The 18,006-nt window shown below is 41.0% G+C and overlaps 1 protein-coding gene across 6 annotated transcripts in view; it reads left to right on the top strand.

The window, feature by feature from the left end:
* The window catches only part of OCA2 (OCA2 melanosomal transmembrane protein), a 310,825-nt gene that overhangs the window by 37,772 nt on the left and 255,047 nt on the right, over window positions 1-18,006 (top strand). For 4 of the 6 annotated variants that reach the window (XR_011486403.1, XM_070463932.1, XM_070463928.1 and 1 more), the window contains exon 2: window positions 15,395-15,664. Coding sequence is in view for 5 of the 6 variants with exons in the window: in XM_070463932.1 (XP_070320033.1) it covers window positions 15,417-15,664 (248 nt within the window). In the remaining variant the exon portion in view is untranslated. Of the gene's footprint in view, window positions 1-12,671; window positions 12,802-13,611; window positions 13,794-15,394; window positions 15,665-18,006 lie in introns of all 6 variants that reach the window. The other 2 variants (XM_070463930.1, XM_070463929.1) reach the window with 2 other exon arrangements.

The following is an 18,006-nucleotide window of genomic DNA, read 5'->3' as shown; positions in this document are numbered from 1 at the left end:
GGAAGATTTCTGATTAGAGTTTTGATGTCCTTGCTTGTGATGGGTTTGTTAAGATCTTCTATTTCTTCCTGGTTCAGTTTTGGAAAGTTATACTTCTCTAAGAACTTGTCCATTTCTTCCAAGTTGTCCATTTTATTGGCATAGAGCTGCTGGTAGTAGTCTTATAGTTGCTTTATAATGTTGTACAACAAAGTGAATTAACTATATATACACATATATCCACTCCCTCTTGGATCCTCCTCTAGTCCTCAATTCCCACCCATTTGGATCTCTGGAGAACACCCAGCTGAAAGCCTTAGGCTATACAGAAGGTTCCTACCAGCCATCTGTTTTACACAGGGCAGTGCCCACACATCAATCCTAGTCTCCCAGTTTATCCCATTAACTCCCCCCTCTGTGCCCATACATCCATTCTCTATGCCTGCATCTTCATTCCTGACCTGCAAATAGGTTAACCTGTACCATTTTTGTATATTCCACATATCAGTGCAGTTTCTCAGTTGTATCTGACTCTTTGCAACCACAAGGACTGCAGCACACCAGGCTTCCCTGTCCATCATCAGTGCTAGGAGCTTGGTCTAACTCATGTCCATCGAGTCGGTGATGTCATCCAACCATCTCATACTCTGTCATCCCCTTCTCCTCCTGCTTTCAATCTTTCCCAGAATCAGGGTCTTTTCAAATGAGTCATTTCTTCGTATCAGGTGGCCAAAGTATTGGAGCTTCAGCTTCAGCATCAGGATTGACTGGTTTGATCTCCTTGCAGTCCCAGGGATTCTGAAGAGTCTTTTCCAATACCACAGTTCAAAAGCATCAATTCTTCAGTGCTCAGCTTTCTTTATAGTCCAACTCTCACATTCTCTCACATTCATACATGACTACTGGAAAAACCATAGCTTTGACTAGATGGACCTTTGTCAGCAAAGTAATGTCTCTGCTTTTTAATATGTTGTCTAGGTTGGTCATAACTTTCCTTCCAAGGAGCAAGCATCTTTTAATTTCATGGCTGCAGTCACCATCTGCAGTGATTTTGGAGCCCAAAGAAATAAAGTCTCTCATTGTTTCCATTGTTTTCCTGTCTATTTGCCATGAAGTGATGGGACCAGATGCCATGATCTTAGTTTTTTTGAACGTTGAGTTTTAAGCCAGCTTTTTCATTCTCTTCTTTCACTTTCATCAAGAGGCTCTTTAGTTCTTCTTTGCTTTCTGCCATAAGGGTGGTGTTTGCATATCTAAGGTTATTGATATTTTCCCCAGCAATCTTGATCCCAGCTTGTGCTTCATCTAGCCTGGCATTTTGCATGATGTACTCTGCATATAATTTAAATAAGCAGGGTGACAATATACAGCCTTGATGCACTCCTTTCCCAATTTGGAACCAGTCTGTTGTTCCATGTCCAGTTCTGTTGCTTCTTTATCTGCATACAGCACAGATATGCATTAATATATGATTGTTGTTTTTCAGACTTATTTCACTCTGTATGACAGACTCTGTGTGTCTATCCATGTCTTTACAAATTACCCAATTTAATCCTTTATATAACTGAATAATATTCCATTTTATATATGTACCATATCTTCTTTATCCATTCATCTGTCAATGGACATTTATGTTGCTTCCATGTCCTGGCTATTGTAAATATTGCTGCAATGAATAATGGGGTGTATGGGTCTTTCTCAATTATGGTTTCCTTAGGGTGTATGCACACTAGTGGGATAGCTTGGTCATGTAATAGTCCTATTTTCAGTTTTTTATAGAACTCCATACTGTTCTACATAATGGCTGTGTCAATTTACATTCCCACCAACAGGGCAAGAGTTACCCTCTCCATCTTTATTGTTTGTTAATTTTTTGAGGAAGATCATTCTGACTGGTGTGATGTCATACCTCATTGTAGTTTTGATGTTCATTTCTTTAACAATGAGCAGGGCTGAGCATCTTTTCATGTGTTTGTTGGCCATTTGTGTGCCTTCTTTGGAGAGATGTCTGTTTAGGTCTGCTCATTTTTTGATTTTTTAAAAAAATATTGAGCTGCTTGTGCTATTTGTATATTTTGCAGATTAATCCCTTTGCAGTTGCCTCATTTGCAAACATTTTTTCCCATTCTGAGGGTTGTCTTTTTGTCTCATTTATGGTGTTCTTTGCTGTGCAAAAGGTTTGAATTTAACTGGGTCCTATTTGTTTATTTCTGTTTTTATTTTTATTACTCTAGGAAAGTGAAGTGAAAGTGTTAGTCACTCAGTCATGTCTGACTTTTTGCGACCCCATGAACTGTAGCCCACCAGGCTCCTCTGTCCATGGAGTTCTCCAGGCAAGAATACTGGAATGAATTGCCATTCCTTTTCCAGGGGATCTTCCCAACCCAGGGATCGAACCCAGGTCTCCTGCATTGCAGGCAGATTCTTTACCATCTGAGCCAGAATACTGGTGGTGTATTACTCTAGTAGTTAGGTAAAAATGATCTTTCTGTGGTTTATGCCAATGAATGTTCTGCCTATGTTTTCCTATAAGAGTTTTTAGTGTCTGATCTTACATTTAGGTCTTCATTCTACTTTGAATTTATTTTTGTGTCTGGTGTTGTGTAGTGTTCTAATTTCATTCTTTAACATGTAGCTGTCAGATTTCTCAGCACCATTTATTGAAGCGACTGTTTTTTCCATTGTATGTTCTTGGCTTTTTTGTCATGGATTAGGTGACCATAAGTGTGTGGATTTATCTTTGGGCTTCCTATGCTGTCCCATTGATCTATATTTCTGCTTTTGTGCCAGTTCCATACTCTCTTGATATTTGTAGATTCCTTTGGGTAGTATTACTATTTTCACAATATTGATTCTTCCAATCCAAAAACATTTTTTGTCATCTTTGATTTCTTTCATCAGTGTCTTATAGTTTTCTGAGTACAAGTGTTTTATCTCCTTAGATAGGTTTATTTATAGATGTTTTATTCCTTTTGATATGATGGTAAATGGGCTCATTTCCTTAATTTTTTAATGATCTTTCATTTTTACTGTATAGGAATGGAGGAGAATTCTGTGCATTAGTTTTATATCATGCAACCTTATCAAATTCATTGATTAGATCTGGCATCCTCTTTATGATTTCCTGTGTATAATATCATATAATCTGTAAATAGTGACAGATTACATCTTTTTTTCCAGTTTGGATTCCTTTTTACTTTTTTATTCTCTGATGGCCATGGCTAGGACTTCTAAAACTATGTTGGATAGTAGTGGTGAGACTGGTCATACTTGTTTTATCCCTCATCTTATTGGGAATGCTATCAGTTTTTCACCACTGAGAAAGATGTTTGCTGTGGATTTGTCATATATGACCCTTATTATATGGAGGCAGATTTTTCCTAAACCTACTTTCTGGAGTTTTAAATATATATATATAACAAATGAGTCTTGAATTTTGTCAAAAGCTTTTTCTGCATCTATTGAGATTATCATATGGTGTTTTTTTTTTAATCATATGGTTTTTATTCTTCAATTTGTTACTCTGGTGTATCTCATTGATTGATTTACATATATTGAAGAATGCTTGTATCCCTGGAATAAATCCCACTTTACCATGGTGTATGATCCTTTCAATGTGTTGTTGGATTCTGTTTGCTAGTATTTTGTTAAGAATTATTGCATCTATGTTCATTGGTGAAATTGACTTGTAATTTTCTTTTTTGTGATATCTTTGTCTAGTTTTGTTAACATGGTGATGGCAGCCTTGTAAAATGAGCTTGAGAGTATTCCTTCCTCTACAATTTTTTTGAAGAGTTAGAGAAGGATGAGTGTTAGCTTTTCTCTAAACGTTTGACAGAATTTGCCTGTGAAGCCATCGTGTCCTGGACTTTCATTTTTTGGAAGATTTTTCATCATAGTTTTAATTTCATTACTTGTAGTTAATCTGTTCATAGTTTCTATTTCCTTTGGTTCAGTCTTGGAAGGTTGTACTTGTTCATTTTTTCTAGGTTATCCATCTTATTGGCATATAGTTGCTTGTAGTAGTCTTAAGTGATAATTTGTATTTCTGTGGTGTCAGTTGTAATTTCTCCTTTTTCATTTCTAATTTTATTGATTTGAATATTTCCCTTTTTTCTTGATGAGTCTGGCTAAAAGTTTATCAATATTGTTTTTGTTCCCACAGAACCAGCATTTTGTTTCATTGATTTTTGCTATTGTTTTCTTCATTTGTATTTCATTTATTTTTCTCTGATCTTTATGATATATTTCCTTCCAAAGCAAAACTTTGGGTTTTGCTTGTTCTTCTTTCTCTAGTCGCTTCATGTATAAGGCTAAATTGTTTATTTGAGATTTTCCTTGTTTCTTGAGGTAGGATTACATTGTTATAAACTTCTCTCTTAAGACTGCTTTTGCTGCATCCCAAACACTGGGCTGGAGGAAGCACAAGCTGGAATCAAGATTGCCAGGAGAAATATCAATAACCTCAGATATGCAGATGACACCACCTTTATGGCAGAAAGTGAAGAAGAACTAAAGAGCCTCTTGATGAAAGTGAAAGAGGAGAGTGAAAAAGTTGGCTTAAAGCTCAACATTCAGAAAACTAAGATCATGGCATCTGGTCCCATCACTTCATGGGAAATAGATGGGGAAACAGTGGAAACAGTGGCTGACTTTATTTTTCTGGGCTCCAAAATCACTGCAGATGGTGATTGCAGCCATGAAATTAAAAGACACTTACTCCTCAGAAGGAAAGTTATGACCAACCTAGACAGCATATTAAAAAGCAGAGACATTACTTTGTCAACAAAGGTCCATCTAGTCAAGGCTATGGTTTTTCCAGTGGTCATGTATGGATGTGAGAGTTGGACTATAAAGAAAGCTGAGTGTTGAAGAATTGATGCTTTTGAACTGTGGTGTTGGAGAAGACTCTTGAGAGTCCTTTGGACTGCAAGGAGATCCAACTAGTCCATCCTAAAGATCAGTCCTGGGTGTTCATTGGAAGGACTGATGTTGAAGCTGAAACTCCAATACTTTGGCCACCTGATGCGAAGAGCTGACTCATTTGAAAAGACCCTGATGCTGGGAAAGATTGAAGGCAAGAGGAGAAGGGGACGACAGAGGATGAGATGGTTGGATGGCATCACCAACTCAATGGACATGAGTTTGGGTAAACTCCAGGAGTTGGTGATGGACAGGGAGGCCTGGTGTGCTGTAGTTCATGGGGTTGCAAAGAGTTGGACATGACTGAGTGACTGAACTGAACTGAATTGGACTGATAGGTTTGGGGCCATCAAGTTTTCACTGTCACTTTTTGATAGATTTTTAAAATTTCCTCTTTGATTTCTTCAGTGATCTCTTGGTTATTTAGTAGCATGTTGTTTAGCTTCCATGTGTTTATGTTTTTTTTTTTTCTTTAAGTTTTTGTTTTTCCTGTGGCTGACTTCTAATCTTATAGCATTGTTGTTGGAAAAGGTGGTGCTTGATATGATTTCAGTTTTATAAAATTTGCCATTGCTTGATTTGTGGCTCAAACTGTGATCTATCCTGGAGAATGTTCCATGTGCTTTTGGGAAGAAAATGTATTCTACTGCTTTCTGATGTAATATCCTATAAATATCAATTAGGTTTATCTGGTCTAGTGTGTCATTTAAACTTGTATTTCCTTATTTATTTTCTGCCTGGATGATCTATCCATTGGTATAAATGGGGTGTTACAGTCCCTCACTATTATCATGTTACTGTCAATTTACCCTTTTATAGTTATTATCATTTGCCTATGTATTAAAGCACTCTTATGTTGGGTGCATAAATATTTGTAATTGTTATATCTTCTTTTTGGATTGATCCCTTGATCATTACTCTCTTTTAATGGTCTTTATTTTAAAGTCTCATTTATCTGATATGAGTATTACTACTCCAGCTTTCTTTTTATTTCCATAGAATCTTTTTCTATCTCCTTGCTTTCAGTTTGTATGTGTCTCTGGGTTTCAAGTAAGTTTCTTGTAGAAAGCATATATATGGGCCTTGTTTTTGTATACATTCAGCCAGTCTGTGTCTTTTGGTTGGAACATTTAATCCATTTACATTTAAGGTAATTTTGTGTATTTTTCATTTTATTTATTGTGCTGTTTATCACTGTTTGCCTTTTAGTTTTTCTAGGTCCTTGTTAAAATTCCTTATATTTTCTGCATCTGTGCCTCCATTCTATTTCTGATATTTTGGCTCATCTATGCTATCATTATTCTGAATACTTTTTCAGATAGGTTGCCTATCTTCTCTGAGCTTATTTGTTTTTATAGGTGTTTACCTTGCTCCTTTTTCTGTGACATGTTTTTTTCTGTCTCATTTTTCTTGATGGGTGAGGCTGTGCTTCTGTCTTGCAGGTTGTTTTGTCTGAAGTTTCCAACACTGGAACTTGCAAGCAGGTGGGTGGAGTCAGGCCTTGGTGCCTACATGAGGCTCTCCAGGGGACCTCACACTGATAAATATTCACTGGGACATGAAGTTCTCTGTTAGTCCAACAGCTTGTACTTGGTGATCCCACCATGGAATTGCAGAGCTGACCCCTGGCATGGTTACAAAGAGAACTATTCCCAGAAGTTTAATTTTGCATGGGAATTGGTTTTCATCCAGATTTACTGGAGACTGGCCTCCTGTTCTCTACTCCTTGTGTAGACATCTCTGTATGGCCCAAAAAGGAACTTTAGAGTGGAATACATATCAAGAACACCTATGTGCTGCTCTAAACTCTTACCTATTTCCATTTTATGTGATATTTTCACCTTCTGAGTTAGTACTCTATTTTGTGTGCCAGTATATTTAACAAGTGGCCAGGAGCAAAAAGATGTGAGTTCCACTTAAGCAGCTTTGAACCTCTGGTGCTGCCTTTTTTTTTTTTCAAGCGCCGCCAGCATTAGGAGGTGAGGTGATTTCCCTAAACTCTAGATTCTTACTACAGAGCAATTTGGCTTCTTAATGGCAGGAAACTGTGATTCCCTGCGTCTCTCTCCTCCGCTTCCCCTCTAACTATTTCTGCTCTGTGACTCCTTCATACTCATTTCATTGAGTCTTTCCCAGGCACTGGAACTTAATCAGTAGGTCATTTCTAATCCATGGACCTTGTTTTTCCTCTTTCTATTCCCCTCCTTCCCTACCACGTGTTTTCTGTTTATTAAGTGGTTTTTCCTGAGGATTAACCTAGGTCACGCTCTGTGCCCTGTGCTTCCTCACTGGTCTCAGCTTCTTGCTCTGTCAGCAGTGATGGCGGCAGCTCCCTTCTCTGGCTTTGCCTTGCGTGCTGCTCTCCTGCCAAGACCATCTGTGTCAGGCCAGAGAAAGTGTAGGTGGGGTGCCTACCTTCTTCTCAAAGCAGTTTCGGTTTTACAACTTGTCTGACAGCTTTATATGCAGTATGTTTTAGGAAAACAAATACACTTCTCTTTTTTATTTAAGATTTTAATAAAACGGGGTTTGATTCTGATGAGCAAGTTTGTGTGTGTGTGTGTGTGAGCATTTATGTGTATGTATACCTATACAAATCTACATTATATATACAATTTTTGTACTACCATTTAAAATAAAAAGATATTTCTTAATAAAATGTCAAAGTCTTGCCATTAAAAATATTTCCTGGTACCTCCTCTTGTCAGTGTCCTTGCCCCTGTGGTGAGCTACAGTCTACCCACACCTTCCCAGTAGCCCTCTAATACCTGTAAGTAGTTTCTGGACCCACCGCTTCAGACCAACCTCTTGTGTGTTCCTCTCACCAGTGTCTGTTCCTGGAGCTGGTCCAGATCACACGTGTCCATGGAGAGCAGCAGGGCATAAACCTTCATAAACATACCCACAGAGGCTGGTGCGGGTGGACGGAGCCTTGGAGGGGGATGGTCCTCAGCCCAGCTGGACCCTTGGCTAGAGGAGGCCCTTCTGGAGTGGCACTTGGGCTGCCAGGACCCATGAGGCCAGAGGAGGCTTTACAGGACCCACATGGCTGGAAGAGGCCTTGCAAGCCTTTATTTCTTCAAATACATTTTCAGCGACATAGTACTTCTCATTTCCTTCTGGAATTTTGGTTACATGAAGATTATATCTTTTGTTACAGACCCACAGGTCTGAGGGTCTGTTAATTTTTTCTCTGTTGTTTGTATTAGATAATTTCTATTGTTCTAACTCCCAGTTCAGTGGTTCTTTTCTGTTTCCTCCACTTTGCTATTGAACCCATCTACTGAATTCCCCCCACCCCCCGCACAGATCATAAACTTGTATTTAACTACATAGCCATGAAGTGCATAAAAAGAAACTAAGAAATAATGAGCAAATTTGACAAGTCCACAATCAGAGCCATCTACTGAATTTTTAAATTTTGCTATTGTGCTTTAGTTCCATTTGGCTCTTCTTTGTTGAGGTTTTCTATTTCTTTGTTTAGATTTTCTATTTCTTCATTTGTTCCAATTGTGTCTGTTATTGCCTATTGAAATATTTTCATTTTGCATTTTGGTTGTCTTAAAAATCATTGTCAGATAATTTCAACATCCCTATCATCTTGGTTCAGTTCAGTTCAGTTCAATTGCTCAGTCATGTCTGACTCTTTAGTGACCCCATGGACTGCAGCACACCAGGCATCCCTGTTCATCATCTCGGTATTATCATCTATTTTCTTTCAAGTTGATATTTTCTTGGTTGTTACTGTGACAGGTGATTTTGACAGAAACTTGCTCATTTGAGTATTATGAAGCTCCAATTCCTATTTAAACCTTCTATTTAGCTGGTTTCCTCTGATATCACTTCAGCAGAAGGGCTGATACTACCTCATTCCTGCCAGGTAAGATTAGAAATCCAAGTTCCCCTGTTAGCCTATGTCGATATCAAGGTAGGGAAGGATTCCCTGCTATTTCTGGATGGTGGTGTGAGAGCTCCCTACTGAGCCCCTGCTGATACCTTCTTAGCTGGGAAGGATTAGGTCACCTCATTACTGCTCTGCATGTGGCCTTCAGGGACGCAGTTGTGAGGTGGCCTCATTATTGCAGTGGTGAAAGTTCTGACTCTCCACTTGGCCTCCTCTGACACCTCAACAACAAGGGCAAAGAGTTTCCCTTATTGCAAGTTGGGACTGAAGTTCAGGTTCCCCATTCTTGGTCTCCACCTACACGAGGGGGCATGCATATGGAGGAGGTGGGACTTCTAGTACCCAGGACAGATGAATGTGCCATCTCCCTATGTGCTTTCTTAGACGCCACTCCAGTGGGGATGGGAGACTGGTCTGCTTATTATGTCTGGTAAGGGTGGGAGTTTAGGTTTACCACTTGGCCTTTGCTGTCTCATTGAATGTGGGTTTGCAGTGTTTGGCTGCAGTAGTTATTGTCTAAAAGCTTTCCAACCTACTAGGCTGCTGCATTCATATTTCTTCGGCTAGAGAGGACAGGCTTTTCTTAGGGCTTTTTTGGTCTACATCTGTTGGTGTTTCTAGGTGGCTGACTTCTTCAGCACCTTGTCTGAGATATATGAGACATGATAAAAATCCAAGGACACAGTCTCACTGCTGTGTCATTTCTTGGGTCCCTAACTAACTTGTTTGCCTTCTTCTGCCCACCTTTCAGAGTCTTCTTACTGAAATAACAACTTCTTAGCAAATTGTTTTATATAAAATGTCAGATTTTTATTTGTACTTCATAGGAAGAGGAGGGAAAAATAGTTCTACTCTGTGTTCCTGAAAGCACAAATCCTCAGATGTAATTTTTTAGTGTTGACAATATGTTTTCACGCTGGCCTGAATGATTCAGGAGAGAAGGAATAGAATTGTAACAAAGCAGTCTAAGCAGATGAGAGTGGGAGGTCTCCCGTGTACCTGGTAAGACTGCAGGCAGGCACGTCCTTGGAAGGCTTGGTGCTTTATTCTAATTGCTTCATTTTGTCAGTGTGGGACTTTTTCTCTTGGAGACATTCCTTGCCCTTGCTGTACTCTTCTCTGACTCTCAGTGTCTGGCTCTGGCTCAGGCTCTGCAGTCAGCAACTTTCTGCTGAGTTGGCCAATAGGAGAGTCTACTGGGGGATTGGGGAAGGGAGGAAGGGACAGGCCAGCACTTCACTTTGTGCCAGCCTGCTTTAGGAGCCATCTCTTCTGGGGCTCCAGCTCCAGCAGAAAGTCTGAAGCCTCCCCTCCATGGTTTCTGCATTCATCTTCTCCCTCTGTCCCTCAGCCATGGTGGTGGAGGTCTCCTGCGGTGCTAATCTCTGGCCTCTGGTGAGCTTTTCAGCATGTCTACCTCCTATGTAATCAGCTTCTGTGCTTATGTACACAGGACAGCTTTCCTTACTGGATCCTGGCTGACTCCCTCAGTGAAGAAAGGATGAGGCAGTCAATGGCTGAGACTAGAAAGATGGGAAGGTGTATATGGGTTTAAGGAGGGAGATGGAGGAGAACAGGAGTGAAAATTGCCTTGGGAGATGCACTAGGATCGCTGGGCAGTGCTGAGCCCATTCAGAATCCTGCATGTGGAGGTCAGATGAGACCAACGGCAGGACCCAGGGTTCTCTGTGGCCACATTCAGCCACCTAAGTGGTGGCTCAGGGTGGATGAGCCAGGTCTGAGGTCTTGCCACGGGTGGCAGATAGACTCTGGGATGACCTCCACAATCCCCACTGCCTGGGGTTCACACTCTTGTGTGATGACCCCCTGCCCTTGAGTGAGTGTGGGACCTGTAACTGGATTCCAAACAATAGAATATGGCAGAGGTGATGGATGGGCTGTTACTCCATGGCTGTAGGAAGCCTGTGGGAAGTAAGTATGGCCTCCCGTCGACAGCCAGCAAGAAGCTAGGTCCTCGGTCTTACAGCTACCAGGAAGTGAATTCTGCCAACACGGAGTGATCTTGGAAGCTGATCCCCAACCGAATGACTCTTGGGTTCCAAAACAGAAGATTGAACTAAGCCTTGCCCCTGACTCACTGAAACTCTGAGATTATAAATGTGTATTGCTACTATTGTTGTGGTAATTTATTAGGCAGTAATAGAAAACTCATGTAACAGGTGAGCTTCACAGAATACAAGAGAAAGCAAGTAAAAGGAGGGTGTTTGCTGGACCACAAAATCTCAGTTGGGAAAGGGGAGTGAGAACATGGTGGTGTTGGCTGATGTGGGAGCAGGTAAGCTTCCTGCAGGTGAGGCACTCAAGTAGCTGAGAGCCCAGGAAGTGGATGGTTAAGCCAAAAAATGGCAGCAAGTGTAGTAGTGGAGGTGGGGTGGTGGAAGAGAGAGTGAGAAAAAGAGTGATGATAAGCTAGGTCTCAGATCTTCAGAAAATGGAGGGACATGCCAGGAAGACAGTAGCCAGTGAGGTAAGGGTGGAGGGTGTGTTGCGATGGCACCTGGAGTGCGTTAGGGAGGAAAGGAGGCAGTGGAGAGCTAAGAGGATAATTCTCTGGAGGGGAGAGAGTGAGACCCAGTGCGTGATGAAATGCGGGCCCCCTTGTTCAAAAAATGGGAAAAAATGCCATTAGCAGTATTAAAATATAAAGATTTTCTTTTCTTCCATAGTCTGTCAACTTGTCATGGTGTTTTAAATGGCTATTTGGTATTATGATTCTAAGTAAAGAAAAATAAAAAATGTAAATTATTAGCATAAATTGTATTGTTCATCTTTATATTGTGCAGCATCAGTTTAAAACACAAATGTGAGAGTATTTAACTTGTAGAGGGAATCACAGAAGTTGCATAATTTGTGTTTCCTGACTTAAATGTGCCAATGGAGTTTGTTTTTACCAGACAAGGAAACATTGTATCAAACTATAGTATTTTAATTTTGCCTTTTGATACAAGTACATTCTATCAACACTCTGCCTTCTGCTTACTGATGAGTAAGCCATCTTTTCAATGTAAGTGGTGGGTGAAAGCAGGGAAATCATGGCAATAAGAAAATATTAAAACTTCCATGGTCATTTGAGTTTCTTCAAAAGCTGTTGCCTTTCTGTACTTGTAAATTTTTGTTCCACCAGAATGTATGGACTTTTGGGCTGTCAGCACTCCACTTACTCAGTTGTAGACAAAATACACTTACTTTATACTTGCTTGGAACTCCCACACATCCTGGGTCCTCCAGAATTTGTGATCACAGGGCATTGCAAGCCTCTGTGAATTGAGTGACAAGGAGTGGTGGACCCATGAATTGCTCTCATTCCACCTACAGGTGAGTACATTGCTTTCCAATGCTGCAAATCCTACTCAACAATAGCTCACAGTGATTTTGGCTTCAGAGTGTCGATTAAAAATATGCATAATTTGAGAGCTGCAAGTTAAGTTTTATTGGGAGCAGAAGGAGAACTATAGCCCAGGAGACAGCAACTCAGAGAACTTTGAGAGACCGGTCCAAAGAGGCAGTCAGGGAAGGTCAATATGTAAGATTTTGGTGAAGGGAGAGTTCACTTCCTCAAGGGGAGTGTGTGCACCAGTGTTTTCTGGCCCTCTGTCAGACTAAGGAGGTGGGCACTCTGCTCTTTTCCCTCAGGAAGACCTGCAGGCCCCCAGGAGTGTCCCTGATCATTGCTCACAGTGAACTTACTGTGTATGGAAAACTTCCTGGGTACCAAGCCTTGTGTCGAGAACTTTAGGAGTCTTTGTCTCTCTTGAGCCCCTTCACGGCCCACCGAGGTTGATGCCATTAAGCTCCATTTAGTAGAGAAGGAAATGGCAACCCACTCCAGTATTCTTGCCTGCAGAATCCCGTGGACAGAAGAGCCTGGCGGGCTACTCGTGGGGTCGCAAGAGTCGGACACGACTTAGTGACTAAACCAGCCCCACCTCCAAGTGCTTACTTTACCAAAGGTTTCTGCTAGGCCTGAGTGTAAGGTGAGTGCGGAGAAAAGAGAGCAAGTGAGCCAGGCAGTCAGGCAAGAAAACAAAAGTTTATTAGAGGGAAAAGAGAGGGTGACTGGCCCTTAAGGAGAACCAGCGTTCTCCCTTTCTGACGGAGTCCTTCTTATACCCCACCAACGAAAAATTCTCTGAAGGGATGGTCACATAGCCGGAGGTCTGGAATCTGGTGGTCTTGCAGCTTTGAGAAGATAGGCACCAGTGAGATAACAGGATGCCATTTGGGCAATTTGGTCAGTCTCACAGATCACTGTGATTTATTCTTTGTTTGCGAGGTCAACATAAAGAGCCATCTTATCAATGAGACCCCATGTGGGCCCTACCATCAAGGAGCTGATGTTCCCTGTGAAGGGATTTAGTGATTTTCTAGATATGAAGAGATGCAAGGATTGGGATCATGAAATCAGTTCCTGAAAATATCTAATTATCTAAAGACCTGTTCTACCAGATCCTCTGGAACACAGTGTGCCTCACTCCACCCTGACCTCTCTCAGGGGGTGTTGAAGGTCAACAGCTACATCAGCACAGGGTTCAATCTCTGCAGAGGCAGGTGACAAATGCCTTGTTGTTCTGTTGCTGGCAAATGTTCTTGGCAAGTCCCAGTTTGTAGTTGACAAGAGCAAGCTTTGATAGCAAACCATTCTGCTGCCAACCACAGGTAATTGTGGGGTTGTGGGATGCTGCCCACTATTATATAAACAAGTAAAATGATAAAAGGTTAAAACACAATCCCCAAAGTAAGACACCATAACCTTGCAAGTATAGTGGTTTCTCTCATTTTTGTAGGAGGTATTATTAATTCCAGATGTGTGCAGCAGTAAGCAGCAGTGTGCAGCAAGCAGCAGCAAGCAGTAGCTGGAAGCAGGGTCTTAGCTTCCCAGACTGGGAGTCCTAACCACTGGACCACAGGAGCCAGCAGTTAGGGCTAAGGTGCCTAGTCTCGCCTGCCCAGTCAAGAACTAATTCAGGTGAGGAGGCAGAGGATAAAGAGTAAAGTAAAACGTTTATTGAAAAGAAAAGTACATGAAGAAATGGGCATGGGCAAACTCAAGAGAGAGAGTCACACCTTTGGGAAATTTGAATCCTTTATAAACAGGCAGTTCTCTGGGTCTTTGTCTTTGCTCAGGCCAATCACCTTGCTTTGTTCCCCCTGGTTGATTTGTCTAAGGACTCACCCCCTGGGGTGCGCATGCACACCCTAGCCAAGGTGGGTCGAAGTGAAGGCTCCCGGGAGGAGCAAGACTCATGATGGCCTGGAATTAATCCTCTGACTTTTGACTACAAGGAGCCATTTACATGTGTAGTGGTCTCCATTAGACAGGGTTTTTTCTTTTCTTTGTCCTTGCCATGATTATTCCCTTGAGGTAGGAGAAAAAGACTGGTTATTTACCCTGTTTCTTCTGCTGGCTGTAACTTCTGGGACGGAAGACCATCTATCTCTTATCTCAAGAAATGCAGAGGAGGCTGGCTGATTGTAAATTCCTCAACTGAAGCCCACCTATCTCTTATCTCAAGAATGCAAGCAGAAGGGTGTTTTCTTATTGCAAGAGTATTAATTTGCTAGATGCAAAAATTGTTAAAGTCCCTTTCTAGATAAAGACAAAGTAGAAAGCCATAATCATCTGTATCTCTACCACACAGAAATGGCCATACTTTGGGGGCTATGACCTTCTGGTCTTCTGTTCTATGTATATCCTAGGTGTTACCAAGTCCAAGCTCCCTCTGCTTGCCACATGATGGGCCAATAAATACGAGCAAGATGTTGAGACAAGGAAGACACTTTATTCAGGGAGCCAGCTGACTGGGAAGAAGGCAGGCTCTTGCCTCAAAATAGCCAACTTGTTGGGGTCTGAGTGCCAGGTGCTTTTGTAAAATCAGAGAGAAAGAAGTAATGAGGAAATAAAGTTGAAAGGCAGAATAAAGAAGGAAAAGCAGTGGGAAAGTAAAGTGAAAGGGTATTCAATCTTACAAAACATCTCCAGGGGAGAGGAAGGGGTGTATTAATCTCCTATTCACAGGTGGGCAGGGACAGATTGTCTCTCATGAGCTGAACAAAGGCACTTTAGTTTACAGTCAGGCAGAGTTCTTTGAGGCAGGCCATTATGTATGATTATAATAGCAAAAGCAATGAAAAGCAAGTCAAAGAAACAGTTTCCAACATGGAGTCAGAATTGGTTTCCTCTCTGCAACATATATATTGCAAGAGATATATCCCATTGTACCAGTGGTGTTTACCACATTTTAAACATTTCCCATTATTAATATCTTTAGAGGATGTTTATGTTTGAATAGTGTTTTATACTGTGAAAATATCACAATTTACCCTAATTAATACTCTGTTGTTGAATAGTTAGGTCACTGCTAGTTTGAAATATGCTAAAATATTCATCCTTGGAGATGAGCATACTTTGGAATATAATATTAGATATTAGAATGCTGAAATCATGATAAAGTCCTTGTTATAAGAGGTCTTTCTATTATACCATTCAGTAGTATAAATTCCTCAAGGTGCAAATGATACTCCCAGTTTGCTTTTTATCAACAGCAGTTTCTTTCTGTTTGACCCCAGTGAGAAGAGCGGCAGCAGAAACATGCACCTAGAGAACAAAGACGGCAGGCTGACCTCTGGCATGCTGGAGATGGAGCTGCATCAGACATCTGCTCCCACGAGCGCTGGCCTGGGAGGGTCAGGGCTGGTGGAACTCAACACCAGCAACCCCCGGCCACAGCAAGGAGTTGGCAAGGCAGATTCCCTGAGCCCCTACCACAGTGGGGCTGTTGGGCAGAGCTGCTGGGCTCCTGTGGACCAGGATTTTGGCTCATTCCTCAAGGAGCGGAGGTGAGTTTAAAACAGTTTTATCTTATAAATGTGGAATTCACAAATATTGGATTTCCATGAGCATAGTTCCCTTACATTTTTTTGTGGGAAAAATTTCCAGATATTCTGCAAGACTCTTTCCAGCACTAGATCACTTCCCTGGCCTGTTTTGAATGAATGCTGTTTCTAAAATGTGGCTAATGTAAATCCAAAAGGTAATAAAGATAGAAATCAGATCGGCTACATCAACTGTGTACAAACTGATTAGTAGGTATTTTCTTAGCGCTATTAAAATTAGGATATAGATACACAGGAAAGAAGAGTGTGTTAGTTATCTAGTGTAAGATAACGTGTTAGTCACTCAGTCGTGTCTGATTCTTTGCAACCCCATGAACTATAGCCCGCCAGGCTCCTCTGCCCATGAAATTCTCCAGGCAAGAATACTGGAGTGGGTTGCCATTCCCTTCTCCAGGGGATCTTCCTGACCCAGGGATCAAACCCGGGTCTACGTATTCCAAAATTCAGCATGTTAAAACAACACATGTTTATTTCGTTACAGTTTTGTGAGTCAGAAATCTGAGCATTGCTTAACTGGATCCTCCACCTAAGGGTCTTTCACAGGCTGAGAACAAGTTGTCAGCAGAGGCTGACCGTCGTTCAAGTGGGTAGGGTCTGCTTCCAAACTCATCATTGTTGGCTGGACTTAGTTCTTCCTGGGCAGATGGTCTAAGGTCCTCAGTCCCTTGCCATGTGGCCTGCTTCATCAAGGCAAGCATGGAGACAGTCCTTTGTAACCTAATCATAGAAGTAACTCCCCATCACTCTTGCTGTGTTCTGTTTGTTAGGATGAGTCATTAGGTTGTGCCCACAGTGTAGGGGATGGGATCACACATGGGCGTGAACGCCTGGAGTAGATCATTGAGGGCATGGCAGACAAAGGCTGCCTGTCACAAAAGTGGATGAATCTGCCTGCCAACACAGAAGACACAAGAGACATGGGTTTGATCCCTGGGTCAGGAAGATCCCCTGGAGTAGAAATGGCAACCCACTCCAGTATTCTTTTCTGGAAAATTCCATGGACAGAGGAGCCTGGTGGGCTACAGTCCATGGGACTGCAGAGAGTTGGACACAACTGAGCGTGCACACACACACACACACACACACACATACACACACACTCTTTTAGTTTAGTTTAATAAAGGAAATTCCATACTCTTCTCCATAATGGCTCCATCATTTTATATTCCCACCAACAGTGTATGAGGGTTCCCCTTTCTCCACATCCTTACCAACAATTGAGTTGTAGACTTTTGATGATAGCCTTTCTGACAGGCCTGAGATGACATCTCATTTTGTGGTTTTGATTTGCATTTCCCTGATGATTAGTGATGTTGAGCATCTTTTCACATGTCTGTTGGCCATCTGTATGTCTTCTTTGGAAATTTATCTATTCAGGTACTCTGAACATTTTTTAATCAGTTTGGTTTTTTGGTGTTGAGCTATGTGAATTCTTTTTATATTTTGGATATTAACTCCTTTTTGGATGTATCATTTGCAAATATCTTCTCCCATTAAGTAGGTGGCCTTTTTGTTTTGTTGATAGATTCCTGAACTGTGCAAAAGCTTTGATGTGTACATTTATTTTTAATTTTGTTTCCCTTGTCTGAGAAGACATATCCCCCCAAATATTGCCAAGACAGATGTCAATGAGCATACGGCCTATGTTTTCTTCTAGAATTTTATGATTTCAGGCCCTGAATTTAGTCTTTAATTTATTTTAAGTTTTTTTTTTTTTTTTGGTACTAAGTATGAGTAAGTAGTCTAGTTTGATTATTATTTTTTTTTTGCTTGTAGAGGTCCAGTTTTCCCACTATTATTTATTGAAGAGGTTATCTTTTCCCCATTGTATACTCTTGCCTCTTTTATAATAGATTAATTGCTGACTTGAGTGTGGGTTCATTTCTGAGCTTTCTCTTCTGTTTGATTGAGCTATGTATCTTTTGTGTGTGTATGTGCTAGTACCATGCTGTTTTGATTTTTGTAGGTTTGTAGTATAGCTTGAAATCAAGAAGTGTGATACTACCAGTTTTGTTCTTTTTAAAGTTTGTTTTGGCTATCGAGGGGTTTTTATGTTTCCATCCAAATTTTAGAATTATTTGTTCAAATTCTATGGAAAATACTATTGGTATTTTGATAGGTCTTACATTGAATCTGTAGATTGCCTTGGGTAATATTAACATTAATACTTGGGTCATTTTAGCAATATTAATTCTTCCAATCCATGAGCACAATGTATCTTTCCATTTGTTTGTGTCATCTTGAATATCTGTCATTAATAAGTGTGGGTCTTTTACCTTCTTAGC

This window comes from Odocoileus virginianus, unplaced genomic scaffold, assembly GCF_023699985.2.
Source record: "Odocoileus virginianus isolate 20LAN1187 ecotype Illinois unplaced genomic scaffold, Ovbor_1.2 Unplaced_Contig_9, whole genome shotgun sequence".
Lineage (NCBI taxonomy): Eukaryota > Metazoa > Chordata > Mammalia > Artiodactyla > Cervidae > Odocoileus > Odocoileus virginianus.
Note: the sequence above shows the minus strand (reverse complement) of the source record. Positions and strands in the feature narration are given on the sequence as shown.